Below are 19,049 nucleotides of genomic sequence, written 5' to 3'. Positions count from 1 at the left end.
AATCTACATAATAAAAAAATAAAAGGCTTTTCATGTGATCACGTGACCTTTGATCAGTGTTTCATCAAACTGCTCAACAACAAACTCACTGAGCCAAAAAAAGCTCTCCCTATTAATTCAGTTCTTTTAAAAAAAAAAGAAAAGAGCATACACATGGCATATACAAATTTTATTCAAATGTACTTTCAAACAATATTCAGTAGGATTTTACAAAGAGCAATTTATATGAAAAGTCCCATTGAATACAGTAGAAAAGAGTATATATACTGTATGAATATCACAGATTTGAAAAAATATATGCATAGCCAGAGAGAAGACCCACAGTAACCCCAGAAGAAATGTCCGCTGCTTTGAATAAAAGGATGCAAACACACACTTTGACCTTTCCGTGCAACTTTTCCACATTTGACGGGATGACGTCAGACAGCCAAACTACAACCACGCAGGTGAATGCATTCATCGTGGTGTCACCCATGTCCACGGGACATCGAGGATCCACAGATGTCAAACTAATGTCTTTCTATGCATTGCTTTCACATCATCCTCTGCATGGAGATATTAAACCACAGTCAGCCGTGCTTTATCAATCAGACGCCGGAAGTGCACACACCGTGTTGATTAGGTGAATGATAACGGGACTTCCTGCTCATTTCCCAGACGCCGAAGCAGCTTTAAAATGCTTTGAATGTGATCAGGATGTAAACATTTGTTGGTTCGGATTGATTTATATGAGGAGGAGGAGTAATGCTCGTGAATGATCAGAATCTGGCACGACAAGACTGGCTCCTAATAAATGTGACTCAAGGGAGCAATCCTGTCAGTCATTTGGAAAATGTACAACCAAGTTTAAGTTTCACAGAAATACGTGCACAGAGAAACATACTCGTAGTGTTTCTGTAATATGTATTTAGATCATTGTCGGATGTTGTTTAACCCATGAAAAGTACCATAGACATTAAAGATTGCATGATGATGGTGAAAGAAACATAAACACTCGGGTTATTTCAAAAGGAATAAATTATAAACATGATATATATACAAAAACATATAAGCATGAATTATATTTACAATTAAGTTTCAAGATGCCAATTTCATTGCTGTATATGCAGTTTTTTTTGGGAAGGTTTTCTGGTCGGTCTGCCCCCTAGTGGCTGGAGGAAGGCAAAACCATAAGCGTCACTCACAATCTTCACTGAGAACAGAAACGTTTCCGGTGTATGATTGTGCCCCAAAAATGCATCAACTAGTGAGAAACACCTCAACAGAAGAAGAAACGGAAGAGAGACACACACAAAAAACAAAATAAAGATTCACCTGAATTTAATTCAAATCTTTGAAAAATAATCAGCATCTTGAAACCGCCGCTGGTGATCCGGTTGGTTCTGTACACAAGTGCAGGATCTCAAAACAGTGGGAGAGGAACCTCTGCTTACAAAACTCCTTGTAAGAAAAGTCCAGAGTAGTAAAATACACGTTTACACAGCAGTAGAAGAAGAAGAGAGTACAAAAGAGATTCTCATATTGGCACAAAAGTCCTTGCAGCAGAAGTGGTCTCCATCCTGAGAGGAGCGTTAGTGATCAGTAGCCTTTTGTTCGTACGAAAAGTCACGATTAGAAAATAGAGAGACAGTCTCTGCCTCTGCTCTTCTTTGTGTCGAGCTGTATGTTGGTCACAGCGATAAAACTACTTTTGTTAATTCAATGGGCCTGCAACACTACACACACTGATGTTAGTCGCAAAGATCTCGCAGCAGTCGGGGGCGGGGCGGGGCGGGGGGGGGGGGGGGGGGGGGGTCGCTGCACAAGAGAAGCACGGTTATAAAAAAAAGGTTAAGCTCATCTGAAATTATTCCAGTTGATCCAGGTTTTAATGACAGAACAAAACAAAAAGTGACAACATTTACTGGCAAATTATTGTGCATCAATAAAGATGGAAGACGGACTGAGCGTGTGTGTATCCCAAAGAACAGAGAAAGAAAAAAAAAAAAAAAAAGATGTCCTGCAGGAAAAACTCCCATCAGTCATTCTGCCAAATTCCACCATCCTTTATGTTCTAGTCTTGTTTTGTTTGCAGCATTGAAGCTGGCACATTACAGGATACGGTCAGGTGAATAAACACAGTGCGAGTACAGCAGGAGATGAATATAATTAAGACGCCTTTTTAAACTCGAGGAAGGTAGAAAAACCTGCTTGGCTTTGTCGGGAGTTGGTCTAACAGACAGAATAACAAAGTACAGTCTGATAAAGTCAAAATATGACCACATTGATCCGTTACGACGGCCCCTCGGGGGGGCGGGCGGGGGGGGGGGACTTTGGAGAGTGGAAGGATTGAAAGATGCTGATTGGTTTGATGTCCCGCTGACACTTGTAAATGTCAGAGAGTTATTGATTGTACCCAGAATGCAGTCGGCGTTCTGCCCCGTTTTACTGTACACACACACACACACACTCGCACGCACACACAAACTCGTCCATGCACTGCACATGCTCAGTTTTGCACATGCACCAACACATGCACGTGTGTTTTCCACAGGTGAGTCGGAGTTACAGGTTCTCTCCCGGCTGGTACTGAGGCTCCGTGGAGGTGAAGTAATCCTCCAGGAAGCCCTGCAGGTACTCGAAGGTGGGCCTCTCCTCGGGCTCTTTCCTCCAGCAGGTCAGCATCAGATCGTGCATGGATTCGGGGCATTCTGCTGGGCACGGCATCCTGTAGCCACGCTCCACCTGGTCCAACACCTCCCTGTTCACCATACCTGAGAGAGCAAAGATGCAATCAAGTCATTAATGTTTATGCTGCTTGTCTCTTGGACTTTTGGCCTGTGACGTCAGTACCTGAGTGTAGGTGATAAAACATCACAGACACAGAGGTTAATAAAGGTTTAAAAGAGAAGATCCTCACCTGGATACGGCACTCTGCCTTTAGTGGCCAGCTCAGTCAGCAGGACCCCGAACGACCAGACATCCGATTTAATGGTGAAGCGTCCGTACAGAGCGGCCTCAGGAGCCGTCCACTTGATGGGAAACTTGGCTCCTGCAAGAGGAAACATTTATCAGCGAGTTATAATTAGATCATTGCAGCAACGGAGTGAAATGAAAGCACATCACATCAGCAGCATGAATCACACCGTTTCCTGGAGGCAAACGCCGTTAAAATCAGAGGCGCCACATCAGAAGCTCACAGAAATCTAAGCCGTCATGTTTGCAAAAAGGAGGAAAAAAAAAAGATGCAACCTCTGTTACATAGGAGGTGTTTCATTTTTTTGTCATTAAAAATGAGTTAAATAAAATCCCTCTGCTGACAATTGTAATTTTTGGGAGGGATATTTGTATAGTGGGACGTTACCACCTGATAATAACGAGCTGCTTATTCATCTCCATGCAGAGATCGTTGCTTTCGCTCCTCGCAAACACGAACCCGTTTGAATTAACTGTGTTATATTTTACTATAAAACAGTGTCACTTTAAACACTGTCTTGTTTTGTTCAGTGTATCCAATAATAATCCAGTACGACGACGTGCTGTAACTTGTAGCGTGTAATTAGCAGCCGTGGACACACAGGAAGAGTGACTCTGTCTGCGCATACTCTGGACCAATCACAAGCAGTCTAACTCTGCAGCCAATTGTTATGTATGTTGGTCACACATATCTCAAACAAGGTTGCTAGGCAACCACACTATAATGTTTAGCTAATGTCTTGAATTCCCCTCGGGATCAATAAAGTATTTATCCAACAAAAATACTGACACAATACAATACAAAAAAAAAAAAAAAATATATATATATATATATATATATATATATATATATATGCTTTTACAAAATAAGACAATTATAATAAAGTAAATGCCACTTTGGTGGCGCAGTGGCAGCCAGTTTGCCTTATTGGCCGGAAAATGCCTAAATGTTGAATATTTTTCTTTCAATTTGAAATCAAGGGGTCAAAAGCCAAAAAGGTAACTAACGTCTGGTATGTTGAGAGAAATTGTGAACATCAAAACGAAAAAAAACAACAACCAAAAAACGAGTCCTGTGGTCTTACCTTGCCTGGCGGTGTATTCGTTGTCCTCAATAAGTCGAGCTAGACCGAAGTCAGCCACTTTGCAAACCAGGTTATCTCCCACCAGGATGTTAGCAGCCCTGAGATCTCGGTGCACGTAGTTCATCCTCTCCACGTACGCCATCCCTGAAGCAATCTGAGGGAGGGATTGAAAGCTTAGTGATTCCCCGCTACATGCAAGGAAGGAAGACACCCCACATGCCAGTTTTGAATGCAATGAAGAAATGTGGAGGCAAATAATTTCTGCTGACCTGTGAGGCCATGTCCACCAGCTGGGGGAGGCGGAGCATCTTACCCATGTCCCCTTTCAGGAAGTCCAGTAAGCTACCTGTTAGCAGGAACACACTGCAGGTTAGCATCATTACCCAGGTGAGGCTATCATCCTATCATTAGTTTTCATTCAGTCTACATAAAGAGCCTCATCTAATCCAATTTATCTGCAATTAAAGCAGCAATATGTAACTCGGACACCTAGTGTTTAAACTGCGTACTGCAGTCCAGATTCGAAACGTCTAAAGTCGATGCACTCGCAGGAACCTTGAACCTTTCTTAGCGTTCTATTCTCTCTCCATCTTCCAAAAGCATTTCCAAAGCTGATCCTAGTTTTTGCTGGTGGAGCTTATTAGAAACATGCAGAGGCTTTTTTAGGTCGAGTAGAATCACAGTTTGTTTGCAGCTTCCAGCGATGCAACACCTGTTGATTTGCGTTGGCCGTGCAAAAAGAGGGCCATCCAACACGGCCTCGTGAGGGAGCCTTAAAAACTGCCTACCTCCTCTCAAAAACACAATCCAAAACATTTTGCAGCAGAATTTAACAGGACATACCGGCTGCTGCTTTATCAATCAATCTTCTCTCCTCTAAACATGTGAAAGTGTGGTCACATGGTCACACGCTCACCTTGCCCCATGTACTCTGTGACGATGTAGATGGGCTCCTCGGACACCACGGCGTAGAGCTGAACCAGCTTCTCGTGTCTCAGCTTCTTCATGACCTGAGCCTCCTGGAGGAACGCTTCGGGGGACATGGTGCCGGGCTTCAGGGTCTTTATCGCCACTCGTGTCGTGCCGTTCCATGTTCCTGAGTAATTTAAGAAGTGATGGTTAAAAACTTGGCTCGTTGCATTTAAAGAGACACACACACCAAAACAGAGCGTTCTGGGAGAGCTGGTTCCTACAGGGTCACAAACCTTCCTCTGCTGCTTGATTCATGTTATAATTGGACCAAAGCACAGAAACACAGATGTTGAAATAATGCTACCATAGTGTGAAGTAATAGCAGAGGCTATCCATACTCCCTACCAAGTAATAAAACATAACATGAGGTTAATTTACTACATTTGAAAATGGAAGGAAACAATCATGTGATTCTCTTTTTCAGTTAAATGGATAAAAATAACAAGAATAAAATCCACCTTTATATTTGTAGATAAACAATAAGCTGATAAAAGAACAGCCTGCAAACAACAGCGCGCCGCGCACCAGCTGAGGTGATTTTCTTTTTATGCTAATCGAGTCTGATCGTAATGCTTTCCGACAAGGACATTGAATCACAGCATATATCCTCCAGCTACAGCAACACAAGCCCAGAGCAGAGCAGCAGAGGGGGATCCAGTGCACTTTAGGATATATTGATTTTTTTTTTTTTTTTTTTTTTACGTGGAGGAAAGAATAGATCTTCTTGAAGCGCTCGGGCGGTGCAGCAGTTTGTTTTCCTTTAAGTGTGTCTTCAACTTTCCTTTTCTGGGAGAGTGGACACTTATTAAAAACATCCCCGCAGAAACACTCGATACAAGATGAAGCACTTTGTTTTCCTTGTGTTTGCATTGGATTTTTTTATATATATATATATTTTTTAGAAACATCAAATCATCGCTTACCCATCCAAACCTCTCCGAAGCAGCCCTGTCCAAGCTTGAGGTCCAGACGGAGGGACTCTCTGGGGATCTCCCAGGCGTCCTTGGCTAAGCCCTGAGTCTGAGGCTTCAGTACGGGACAGATGTCTGTCAGACTGTGACAGAGACCGTCCGCGTGCTCTAAAAGGGACACAAGAGAAGAAGAACGCAGTCAGGAAGAGTTCAGCTTCCCCGCCTGGTGTCAGAACAAACTTCTGACCGCACAAGAAACGGATGTAGAACGCGAGTTTAAAGTCCCTTCGAGACCCCGAAAAAGCAAAAAGGAGGCGGTGATGTTTGTGAACGAACTCACTGCGGTAGTGGTTGACGAGCTGCTGCAGGTTGCTGAACTGTGTGCGTGATGTGATGTAAAAGCCTCCGCTGTCCAGCTTCCTGATCTTGTAGTGCTTCACGTTCAGCCCTTTGGTGTTGTCGTAGTCCAGGACGGACAGACAGTAGGCACCTGGAAAGGAAGAACACATGATGTGAAGCACCAAGCTCTGGTCTGAGGGTCCGAGTTCGGCCTTTCCTTCAAGATGTCCCACGTGATGCTTGATGATTTATTCACTATGTTGCATTTCATGTTTTATTCCCCTTCATGTTGTTGTATTTCTTTGTCGATAAATATTATTGTGAGCTTTCAATCCTTTATTGTAAAAGACAGGACAGAGGATGGATGAGACAAACTGGGAGGAGAGAGCCGGGGATGATGTTCGGGGGGGGGGCATCAGACCCCCTCTCACTCTCCACCTTCAAGAAATCCCAAAATGATCACATCTTCAACATCACCTACAACCACGAACAAACTCATTCTCTTCGAATATTTCTTCTTTGTGTTGTTTTTAGACCGTTTTGTTGTTTTTCTTCGAGTCCTCAGAAAAGGCAGCTAAAACTGTACTGCCTCAATTTCTACCTTCATTTCATATCTCTATTATTAATCTGCTTTAATTCCTCTCAGCTTTTTGAATTGCTCCATAAATCAACCGGCCTTGCTTTGATAGAAAAAAGCTAAATATTCCTTTAATGGTTTGGAGGCGATGTGCTCGTTACAACACCAGAGGGCAGTGCATGTCAGGTAAAAAAACACACGAGTGAATCATCGAGTGGCCCAAGGCGATGCCTCCCTCTTCTCCAAATGTTTGAACTGATTCAGCCGGTGGTGTTGCAGTCTCAGCTCCACGCTGACCTAATTCTGTCGGGCTCACCCACCCGCGTCGTCTCCTCCTCTCCTGCTCACTCATCTCCTCGCTTTCCCTCCCTACCTTATCCTCCTTTCTTATTCGAGTCAGAGCTGTAAAAACATCCGATCACAGGAAACAACGTGAGTCCTGTACTGTACACAAGTCTCACACACACACACACACACACACACACACACACACACACACACATCCCGGGGGACTGCTGTGTTGCTGCAGGAGCCTCCGAGCAGCTGACTATCAGAACTATCTGCAGAGTCCCACAGGCACCACATCCAACCTTCTCTCATCTGCCTAATTCGTCTCTCTTCTGTACCCACGATGCACCGCGGCTGACGCGGCGCTCGGTGAACAGCAGGGTGTCGCGTCTGACTGCGGGGGGGGGGGAAACTCGACTTTCAACGTCATCGAATTCGAACTACGCGTTATGTTGAGACCTAAATATTTTACTCCTTCATGAAAAATGAACAGAAAGAAGCCTCTCGAAAAACAAAACCACAAAAAATGAAATAATGATAATCAATAGTAGGAAAAAAAGTTGCAGCCTGCATGTTGTTTTTTTCATTTTTAAACACAACCTCAGTGTAAGTTTGTGGATCGTTAGCTCACACAGAATAATGAGGACGACCTCCCCAGGTCCATGCAGTTCTCTCTTCCACAAACTTTCTTAAAAAGATCGACTGCTCGCTGACCTCAGGAAAAACCTCCGCGCTGTTCTTCAAGGATGCAAAAAGTCATTAGAAACCCCTCATAGCACAGGTAGACTGCTCAACAGAGCCAGAGGAAGCTACTGCTTCTCTGCAGCTCACCAAACCAACGAGGCACAAATTGATCCCACCAAAAAAAAAAAAAAAAAAAAAAAAAAAAAAAAAAAAATCGAGATAAATATGGACGATTTAAAATTGACTCTCAAACTTCATTTTGCTCATGAAGTGTGTGAGAGTGCCTTCTGTTTCCAAGTGGGGAGTGCAGACGTGACGCGAACACAAACAGAGTGACAATATTGCAGCTGACTGATGGGTGAACCAAACGGCAACAACCAACATGCTGCAACATGGAACCACGGCGCCTTGCTGCAGAGCTCGAGACACCACCCGAGACGTGTCATACCCGTGACATCACTGTCGAGTGAATCACATGTCACGATGCGTATTGTATTGTGAGGGGAAGTGCATCATCACACCCCGACCTGTTGATAATGTCACGCAATAATAATTTCCATCAGGTGTTGAAGACTCTGGAGGCAGTACACCTACCTGTGGTGGTCTCGCTCTCGCGTACCAGGAAAGTCCCTCTCCGGTTCTCTAAACTGAGCAGCAGCCTCTCCGAGTCACGGCGAGTGATTTTCCCAAAGTACCACCTGATGAGGTCAATAGAGACAAACAAGGAGGGGGGGTGGAAGAAAAGGAGTGATGAAGGGAGGGTGAGTCGAAGCGCTCGATTTCAGACAGAAAGTGCAGTGAAACTCTTTGTATTGTCTTTGCATTCCAGATGCAGAGCGTGTTCATGCCTACAGCGCAACAGCTGCTTACCTGGACTCCAGAGTCAGTCTGACATGACTGGAGGGGCAGGAAGCAAAAAAAAGTGAGAAGTGGAGTTGTTATTGAAGGTTAGCTTGTGAGGCTTGAATGTAAAAAAAAAGCAAGCAGGTTAGCATCACGTTAAGATAAGCAGTGCATGTCTCACAGGAACAGAAGCTAACTAATATACCACAAACATTTAAAGGAATAATTCAACTTTCTGTCTGAGTTTGAGATGTAAATACTGTTTAAATGTCTGTGCTTGAAATATAGCCTAGCTGAGCTTATTTTAGCAAACAGACTGGAAACAGAGGAGAACAGATAAAAATGATTTTCAGGGTATTATGTGCAAGAGCATTTCTTGTTGAGGCTAAGAACCAGGCTCAATCGTCATCAGTGTGATGATGCTAACGCTGATTGATGAATCAGCTAAGACCTCACAAAGTGTCTGTTCATGATTTTAAACTACGCAGAGCACGACATGTGAACCAAATCTACAGCGTGGTTTTTGTTTGATACATAAAATCAGATTCAGTCGGTGAGTTTTAGATGTTTAGATCGGCAGTTTTATCGTCACCTTTGATTTGATGGACGGTTAGCCGTTTCCTGTTTCTAGGCGAAGCTAAGCTAACTGGCTGCAGCTTCTAACAAATTGGACCTTGCTTAAACGGTTCTTACTGGCTGAAGTTAAATTAGCGTTCCCTCTAACGGCTAGCAGGGGGGATTAAATCTGAGTCTATACAAAAAAAAATGTTTGGAGGTAAATTAAATCACTTGAGGTTTTTCATTGCTTTTTCATTTAAACATTGAGTTTATTTTTTTAAGCTATGGTCCTCTCCGAGTCGTACACCGTCTCCGCAGACGGCTGTTCAACACGAGTCTGGCTCTGCTGGAGGTTTCTGCCCGATCAAAAGGAAGTTCTTCCTGTAACAGAAGGATTGTTGTTTCTGCTGTTGTCTTGCCAGAGGACGGATTCGAGTGTTACAGAAAAGCTGGCTGGAGCGGACGTTAATGTTCGTTGACTTCAATAAAAGAAAACTTGTACGCAAGGTGAAATAGTTCCAGAACAGAACGAGACATTTTCTTTCCTCTGATTCTGTCTAAAGTTGTCTCATGGTGGATTCATGAATGATAAACCAGAGTACGGTGTGGACCCGAGGTCTCTGCTAGAGTGTCTTCAGATTGTTATGAATTAGAACAAATCAAAGATGAGATGAACGACAGCATCAGTCCAAGGCCGCTTCTTCTTCTTCTTTTACAGCTTCACATTCACAGAGAGTCACGTTGATCTTCTCACCAAACTCTCAGTGAGAATGCATCAAACTATTCCTTTGAATGCTCATTTCACGGTCACATTGAGATTTAAAAAAAAAAAAAAAAAAAAAGCAAAGAAATTCCTGAGTGCATCATTTGAGTGGCAGCTCTTTCACACTCTTGGATTGAAAGGAAAAAAACAAAACAGAGACAAGACGAAAAAATAAATAAAAATAAAATTTACTCTTCTGCCTGGATGGAGTCGGATGGAGCCACGTAATTGCTGGGGATGTAACCGCTCTCTCCGGTGGTCAGGGAGCGCGCCAGCCACCAGTCCCCTTCTCTGCACAAAGGAAAACGATAACACACAGCTTCAGTGAGGCTCATCCCACATTCAGAGCACAAATAACACCGTGTCTTTGACGGTGAAGGGGGCTGCTGTTTATCAAGCGTCTCACAGTGTGAATACAGTCAAACTCAACTTTTACGATCTCATATTCCAAATGTTCTTTCAGTCCAGATTTAATGAAGCTTTCTTGCCCCTGGAGACGCGTGATAAATAACAGCCCAGGTATTTCTGCTGTTAAACCAAAAACACTGTGTTGGGGTGAAGTAATAAAACATGCCTAACATGTGGGTATGACATCCTCATACCGCTGTACGACGAAGCAAGATCACCGAGTTAGTCAGGGATTGTTAACCTGAAGTCAGAGCAGGCTCTCTTTAAAAAGATGACGTAGCACAAACCTCTATAACCAGTTTAAATAACAGTATGTCATGGCCTCCTAGCATAACCTTTAGCTAGCTGCTTTGGGGACAAATTTGCATGCACAGACACTCATTTATTGTCTCAGATGTCCATGAATATGTATGTGAATAAAATCATTCATTCAAAAAAAAATCCAAGTCTCAGATCTCCTCAAAACATGTGTGTGAAGTTTCTTGTTCTAAATCCACTCTGATCCTGTGTTTGATCAATACTACGACGTTGAGGCCCCCCCCCCCCCCCTGGTTTAGTTGAACTTGCTTCGTCGTACAGTAAACCTGTCCGGGGGAGATGCTGCTCAGGGAGTGAATGCCTGTAGCTTTGCAGCACTAGATTCAAGTTCAATGCCAGTGTTTTGACTTTATTAACCTCCGGTCTGAATGATTGCAGTGCTGCAAGGCTTCACACCAGTTTCCCTCGACTACTGCGCTCCGTGTTTATGGGGCACGACGGGCAGAGTTGTGTGGTTTGTGCACATTCTAGTGAAGTCGAATTACGGTGCAAAAAGCACTGCATAAAATGTACGCTGCAGGTGATGTAAAACACACAACACAAATCAAATACTAGTCCAGAAGAGAGAGCTTCACAAACCTGCAGTTCACTTTCCTCCTGTGAAGAAAAAAACAATTTGATGGAGAAATGGAAAAAAGGAGAGATGAAGGGGAAAGAGAGGGGTTAAAGAAATACAGAGTTATGAGCACACAGAAGAACAGCAGAGAAACAGAGCTGACTCAAAATATGACCACAGCTGGGAATATACAATATTTAAACTCTGAGAAAAAGAGAATAACGTGCATTATAATAATAAGTATAACAAGCCTGTTCAGGTAATTGTTCTATATTTTTTAACTGGACCAATCAGGAAGCTTAGATGAGGCGCGCTGACATCTCATTTGACTCTGAATAACCGGTAATCATCTTTCGAGGTGGTTAATGGATTCTCGGTGTACTTGACCCAATAATGGTTCAGGTCTTTGGCTTAGGGGGCCAGATGCACGATAATCCACTATTGTCCTCGGCTGCAGCCTTCTAGGTCAGCAGTTTGTTAGTGAGCATGCAGCACTGGGGGTGCAGCACTACAGTATATGGTTCACTGCACCGCTATTGATTCATCGAGCGAGCGAGCGAGCCCCCCCCCCCTTTTAAACTCCCCCCCCCCAAAAAAACAGGTTAGATTTGGTCAGATGGTAACTGGGTCTCCTAAACTGGGCCTACTTCTGAGGAGATAAATAAAGCCGTGTCTCCCGAGCGAGGTGCGACTGGTCTTCAGTGAATGAAGCTGAAATCTGTGCAGAAAAGTGTCAAAATGAAGCTCTGCCGAGGGAAGCCCGTTACCATGGTTACAGGAGGGTTTTTTTTTTTTTTTTTTCTTCCAGAGAAAGGCGACAAGTGACATGCATTTTCAGAGAGCGGAGCAGCCAGACAACAGAGCTCAAACTCAAAGTGTGTGTGTGCGTGTGCGTGTGTGTGTGTGTGTGTGTGTGTGTGTGTGTGTGTGTGTGTGTGTGTGTGTGTGTGTGTGTGTGGGAAAGGAAAGGGCCACTGTAAAGATAAAGATTCCAAACTCTCAGAGGGTTTAACTTGTTCTACTATCATCAGTTCATTTGGGGTTCAGACGAGGTCACGTGTGAACCGAGCGTGTTTTTCTTATAATCGTTTTCAATGAGGAGCGAGCGTTCCCTTTTTTTGTACAGCCGCTCTTTTACAAATGTATGATTCCCTGCAGTGTGAGTTGTTCATGCTTTTCTATTTTTAAATATATCAAGTTGTACGCTTCCTTCTGAACTGTTCTCCAGGAATATTAAATAAAATTAATTTAATGTAAAGTATATATTATTATTGTAGTCCTTTACTGGGGGTTGGATCTTTTCAGACTAACATAAAGTGGGACTGGACTTTTCTTGGCCACCATGAGTGCACCTGAGTGGTTGACAGATAACAGGAAGCAGATGAGTCTTACGTGTTGTTGACTATTTGAAGGCGCTCCCCCTTCCTGAAAGACAGATCCGAGGCCGTCCTCGACTCGTAGTCATACAACGCCACGAAGGTCGTCACACCCCCTGTGAGCAGAGACAGACTGGTGAGAACAGACGCACAACACGCTTCATTATTCATTCTACTGTTCGACCGATCCATTAATCCTTCGCTCAATAAAATGTCTGAAAAATGTAGAAACGTCTAGAACGTCGTCGTGTAGTTTTGTTTGTTAAATTAACCAAATCAATGTTTTTATAAAAAGGTTAAAATGGGAAAAAATCTTTTATTTAAGAGGCTAGAATCGATTCGTTCAGCACTTTTTTCTCATCTTCTGCTCAAATCGTTTTTACACCGACACATTCACACACCGATAACAGACGCTGCTTCAGAAGTAACTCATCCAATCACACGCCACCACCGCCGCCGCCGCCGAAGCAGCGGGAGCAACTTCGGGTCAAGTATCTTGCCCGAGGACACATCGGATGTGTGGCTGCAGGAGCTGGGGAATCGAACCCCCGACCCACCAGTGTGGAGACGACTGACTCCATGAACGGAGGCACACCCGCCCCGTTATTCATGTTTCAGGTTTTTTTTTACTGATAAATCACAAATTCATGGCGATTTCATTTTCACAAAGAAGGCACGGAGAGTCAAGCAGCCGCATCAGTAGAAAACAAACCTTTCTCACCTGTGAGTGTGATTCTGTTGGGAGAGGTGACACTGTTGTTGTCCACACCTCCGAACAGGGCCAGCTCGGCTTTATTCTGCTGATTACCGCTGAGACCTGCATCCACGGTCGGGCTGCGGTTGGGGGTTAAGGACTGTTGATTGGAGTTGAGGTGGTGGCCGCCGGCCCCTCCCCCAGAGCCGAGGTTGACGTCGAGGCTGCGGGTTCGCTGGCCTACATCCTTGTGTTTGCTCTTGTGTCCCCCCATGGCCGAGGCCTGAAACGCACAGAGACAGTCTGTCAGCCCTCTGATAAGAGCAACCAGGCAGCCTTGAGATGTTGAGGCTTGTAATTCTCACATCAAATAGATGTTACGTCATTTTCTTTAAATACATGGCCTGTTAAAAAAAAAAAAATTCACAGAATGCGACAGGAACAGATGCTGAAATCAGAGCCCACGACTCTAAACCCGCAGAGACACAGAGTCATGTCGACCACATGAACCGAAACGTCCCCACAGACGCTGAAGCAGCTGCCGCTCCTCAGATTCAACACAGGAATGAGATCCACTTCATGCCACCAGCAACACACACACACTGCACATGTGTCTGACACAGATGTACACACACACACACACACACACACAACACGGCAGATTTGACTTATTTTGTGGTGACTTTGACCTGAAAAGCAAAAAGTCTACTCTCTTTGTAGCGGCGCTTATTTAATTACAGTATTATTATTATTAATATAAGTATTATAACCTTTTTGTTTTTGTTTATTATTTCTGTTTTTATTTACTTCAATTCATTTCTCGTGACTCATCTTTGTGTTTTTTCCCCTCAATTACCACATTTGGTATAAACCACAACATATTACTGTACATTTATATCTACTTTATTTGTATTTGTCTTTGTTACTGTTCTGCGTATTTTGATTTTGTTTTTATTTCTGCTTTATTTGCTGTTGCTTTAATCGTCACGTTTACTGGTTCACTTTATCGCACTAAAAAAAACAAACAACGTCTGAGTGTTAGTGACAAATAATAAGGATGGTAATTTAAGTCATTAACGACACACTGAGAGGTAAAGCATAGCAGACATGTAAAGTTAAGCAGAGTCTAAAGTTCTCACAGCCTATAGATGCGTGTCGATCCCCACTCTGTCCTCCCTTCATTTCCTGTTTCTCTTATCCAATCAATAAAGGCGAAGGTATAAAAAAAAAGGGAGCCTCCTTCCTCTTACTGTTGATCTCTTTCAGTCTTTCGAACAAAAAAATGTGTTGTTGTGCAAAAATAGTTCCTTTGGAGAAACAAAATGCATTTTCCCGGCAGCTCAGTGGTAATGATGATGGATCATTCAGCGTGCAGAGGATTGAGGATCAAAATAGCCGCACAAAAAAAAAAAAGAGGAGGCATACTGGCTCACACACTGCAATACAGAAATCGGATGTGGAAGAACATCCTTGTACTTCTGGCACACAGTTTGGGGACGTACATGAATTGGGTCGAGCTGTATCTCTTTCTGACAGACTCAGTAGTATGGAGGCCTGAGTGACGGCGTGCTGCTCTAAACAGACCACTCATAGGAGGCGAATGTGAGACGTGAAAGGGAGCCAAAGACGTAATGCTTCCGTCCGATAAAAACGTCGCTCAGAATGAGATCGATAATAGCGATCACCTCACAGAGGTAACTTTGCACTGTTGGGAGGGGGGAACGGGGGGACATGACGTCAACAAAGACGACAACAACATCAGAAGCAGAAGTGAAAAACAAGTAGATGCATCTCTAATGTGAAAACAACAGAAGATGTGGTACTACGGAGGCTCTGATTGGCTCAGATTAGAAGGTGAACACGTTTAACATGAGCAGCTTTATTGATGATGCGTCATTAGAGACACAACACTGACCCATTTATGTGCACCACGTGGCGTGTGACACTTTAAAAACACATTATCCGCACGACGGCTTTTTACTGGATCCAAATCTGTGACGAATCAGTGACTTTCCTGTTATGGACAACATTTGGGACACTCTAATGAAAAAGGTCAAAGGTCAGGAGAGGACTGTTGGAGCTTCGCGTCTCTTCATAAATGAAGCTTCCCCGCCCACTCCGGCCTCATGAAGTAGCTCTAATGACAGCTTAGTGCAGGGAAATAATTACACTAAGCCAAGGATCATTTGGGGGCTCAAACCCGTGCTATCATGGCCAGATAAAGCTACAGGGGGTCCACGAGGAAATGCTAATTTAGACACTAAAACAAGAAGGTGTGTGTGTGTGTGGGGGGGGGGGGGGCTTCTAATGAGCATGATGAGGGTCAGAGTGCACGAGGAAGTGTCGTGCCACTCTGCCGTCTGCTCACGAGCGCTGCCGGTCTGTTGCTATTTAGGAAACGGAGCATCTGTTGGATCTAACTTTGGAGTGAACCGATGCGTGAGCTCACCGCCATTCACAAGCAAAATCCCAAATCAGGGGACGAACCAGGATACACACGCGCGGGCGCTCACGGGCTCGCTCGCAGCCAGAGAGACGCAGAGACATATGGCGGGAAAATGTGAGGCGTGAGGAGGAGCGCAGTTTGCTGTCGAAGAGCGCCGTCTGTGACTCGGGGTGCGTTTTCTCATTTCTGCTTGTTTGAGCAATGAGAAGGAGAAACCAAGGTGACGGAGAGAGAGGAGACTCGGAGTCATTTGGACTCAATCTGTGGCCTGAAGACCTTTTTAGTTCCTTCATGTCTTTTTTATTTCTATACGTAAAAAAAAAAAGTGATGTTTCTTCTCATGCGGTTGTTTTAATTCATTACCATCACAACACACTGAATATTTTGATGCATTTAAAATACTGTATATCGTCTAATGCTCCACAGGGGTTAGTGCAGGGTGAGATCACAGATCCTTAATGTCTAAACATCAGGATCATTAAAAATCAGATCTGAAAGTGCGGGCGCCGGTGACCCAGCGTCGAGGGTTTAGTCCCTGAAGCGAATGGTCCGGGTTTGGATCTGACCATTGTGTTGTTTGTGCAGGTATGAGAGAAAAAAAAAAGTGTTCGTGTTCCTCCTAAAGTCACTCAACGCGTCTGATGAAAAAACACACAACGTGTTCAACCAGCAGGAAAAAGGAGGGGGGGGGGGGGGGGGGGCATAACACAGGGGGGTTCATTCTAGGTTGACATTACTGTATGAGTGGATGTAATGTGGGTGGGTGGGTGGGTGGGTGGGAGAGGAAGTGAAGAGGGGTCAATGGGGGCGAACAGCCGATATCAACCCCGGGGCATGTCTGCATGAAAGAGAGAGAGAGGGAGAGAGAGAGAGAGAGAGAGAGAGAGAGAGAGAGAGAGTGTGGCAGGGCGAGCAGGTTGGCACACACAGACACAAAGATGACGGGTGGCTCAGGGAGCTGCTCTTTGTGCGATCTGCCTTCTCCCCGAGCTCGCCGGTGTCACGGCTAATAAGCCGGCGGAGGCAGAGCACAGCGGGGGGGGGGGGGGGGGGGGGGGGGGTTCTACAGACGAATAAAAGCCTCTCACCGGCGTGTCACAGATGATGCTTCCACATTAACAATGTCGACTTTAAAAACACGACAAACAAGTTGAAGGATCCTTAATATGACTCTGCTGTATTCTTAATAATAAAGAACGTGTGTGTGTGTGTGTGTGTGTGTGTAGAGAAACTTTAAAGACATCACACACATTCACAAGAGCTTCATCTCAAGGAGGCACATCATCAAATATATCATCCATAACAATGACAGTACCGTATGTATCTATTTACAGCCTGGCTTTCTTTAATGGCTTGTGTCTGAATTATTAATAGCAATGTTAGCATGTTAGCATTAATAAGCAGCTTCCACCTCGGATACTACAAAAGACTCAAACGAGGAATTCATTAACAGATTTTAAAAAGGAAACGCTGAATACAGATCGTCCAGAAAAATGTGAGAAAACATGTAGTGATTGTTTCTGGACTCGAAGGTTTCAGTCCACCGCCATCAAATCCTGAATAATCTTTGTTTGGGCCTTTTAGTGAAAAGGGATCCGATTCACATATTTCGAGGCTCAATAGAAGCTGGTTTCTGTGGCCCACCGGGTCCTAATGCTCCGACAGGGTCGGCCCAGTACAAGCTTACATACAAGACCCAACACCATGGCTAACTAAAGACATCATAAGCAGCCTATGTTGTTTGAAGACTTCTTTTTAATGAACAAAAATTGCGAGCAGACAACATTTGGGTTTTAAAAATGAATGAAAACGTGTGTGTGTGTGTGTGTATGTGTGTGTGTGTGTATGTGTGTGTGTGTGTATTTGTGCACTTCCTTTGCTCTGTGCTTGTAAAAAATTGCATTGTTTCAAACAGGCTTTATCTGGGGGTGCAGGTGGTCTAGCGGTTGGGTCAATGTGCAGGGGCTGTGGTCCTCAGGCGGGCGGCCTTGGGTTCGAATCCAGCCTATGCTGTGTTGTTCCCCACTCCTCTCTCTCTCCACTTACGTATCCAAAAAAATGTTAAAAAATAAATAAATAAAAAGTAGAAAATATTTGATCTTCTAGCAGCTTTGACCCCCAACTATCAGACAAGTACAACACAGAACAAACCAACATGAGACAGATTATTAACAGAGTCTCGGGTCTTTCTTCACACTCAGCCTGCAACAAAGCGCTCTTTTGTCGGCTCACAGCAGGCGGCATAAACAAGACACAGACGTGGCCCTGTGGCTTCCAGGCTGCCAGTATCCGGGTGTGTTTGAGCTCCAGCAGCCAGCAGGACATATGGAGGAAGCCAAGAAGCCAAACGACGTCACACTTTGCAGGAATCATCGTCTGCTCGCTCATCATCGGCAGCTAATAGTAACCAGAGCATGAATCTGGCCTATTAGTGCTGCGGTACAGTAACAAGCATCTACTGTCTGAGAGGCTGAGCAGCATGAAAATCCCTGGGGCGAGTGGAGGGGGGGGGGGGGGGGGGGAGTGGCTGGCTGGCTGGCTGGCTGGGTGGGGGATATGCTTAATTATGCATAAGATCTGACAATAAATTCCAAAATCCCTCCAGTCTCCTGGGCTCCTGGTGAAATGGGAATAGTCTTTTAATAGCGCTGCAGGGGTTGTTTTCCCCTCACAGGATGCTGCGTTTCACTTTCTCTTTTATTTCACGTGAAAAGAAACAATTGAATGAGTCCTGAATGCTTTTTCTTCTTTCATTTATTCATTCATGATATAAAGGGAGGCGTTTCCATTCATCCATTAACAGCCTGGTGGCTCTCTTCCAGGGAAGGATGGTGACATTCAGACATTCATTTGCCTTCCAAATAATCAGAATAATAATAAAAACAGCTTAGTTATGGCGTCTGATGTGCGCTGGTTCATTCAATAAAATAAAGATTTGTTCGTCTCCTGGGAGGAATCAAAGAGAATCCAGATCAAAATAAAACTCGCTTCAGATCTGCGGACGAGATTTCAGAAGACGAGGCCGAAGCAAACAGTCAAACTGAAGGAGACTGAAACTATGCTGAAGTGGCATGTTTGGACTTGTATGTTGTGTTGACAGCTACAGTAGACCCCTCACTTCCACCTCAGGCGTGTTCCTGCAGACCTCCCCTGAAGGACCACAGAGTTTTAGACTGAAGGTCGCAGCTTGTTGTTAAATCACCGTCACACCGGAGGAAAAACAAGCGTTCCAACATAATGACAGAGCTTTTCACTTCTCCCCGTTCACCTCTGACG

At 44.3% G+C, this 19,049-nt stretch overlaps 2 protein-coding genes across 5 annotated transcripts in view; one reads left to right on the top strand and one right to left on the bottom strand.

Moving 5' to 3' along the window:
* LOC306833776 (ciliary microtubule-associated protein 3) overlaps nucleotides 1–19,049 on the top strand; it is a 68,516-nt gene that overhangs the window by 47,794 nt on the left and 1,673 nt on the right. The gene's annotated exons all lie outside the window — the stretch shown is intronic.
* src (v-src avian sarcoma (Schmidt-Ruppin A-2) viral oncogene homolog) overlaps nucleotides 153–19,049 on the bottom strand; it is a 34,633-nt gene continuing 15,736 nt past the window's right edge. Inside the window, exons 2-14 of one of the 4 annotated variants that reach the window (XM_079359289.1) lie at nucleotides 13,355–13,610; nucleotides 12,650–12,749; nucleotides 11,281–11,298; nucleotides 10,168–10,266; nucleotides 8,682–8,708; nucleotides 8,406–8,509; nucleotides 6,264–6,413; nucleotides 5,936–6,091; nucleotides 4,957–5,136; nucleotides 4,310–4,386; nucleotides 4,041–4,194; nucleotides 2,900–3,031; nucleotides 153–2,753 (exon numbers count right to left, since the gene is read on the bottom strand). In XM_079359289.1, the coding sequence (XP_079215415.1) occupies nucleotides 2,545–2,753; nucleotides 2,900–3,031; nucleotides 4,041–4,194; nucleotides 4,310–4,386; nucleotides 4,957–5,136; nucleotides 5,936–6,091; nucleotides 6,264–6,413; nucleotides 8,406–8,509; nucleotides 8,682–8,708; nucleotides 10,168–10,266; nucleotides 11,281–11,298; nucleotides 12,650–12,749; nucleotides 13,355–13,601 (1,653 nt within the window). In that variant the 5' untranslated portion in view covers nucleotides 13,602–13,610 and the 3' untranslated portion in view covers nucleotides 153–2,544. The remainder of the gene's footprint in view (nucleotides 2,754–2,899; nucleotides 3,032–4,040; nucleotides 4,195–4,309; nucleotides 4,387–4,956; nucleotides 5,137–5,935; nucleotides 6,092–6,263; nucleotides 6,414–8,405; nucleotides 8,510–8,681; nucleotides 8,709–10,167; nucleotides 10,267–11,280; nucleotides 11,299–12,649; nucleotides 12,750–13,354; nucleotides 13,611–19,049) is intronic. The other 3 variants (XM_079359291.1, XM_079359290.1, XM_079359292.1) reach the window with 3 other exon arrangements.

This window comes from Symphodus melops (genome assembly GCF_947650265.1).
Source record: "Symphodus melops genome assembly, chromosome: 13".
Taxonomy (NCBI): Eukaryota; Metazoa; Chordata; class Actinopteri; order Labriformes; family Labridae; genus Symphodus; species Symphodus melops.
This window is presented reverse-complemented; position numbering and strand designations above follow the sequence as displayed.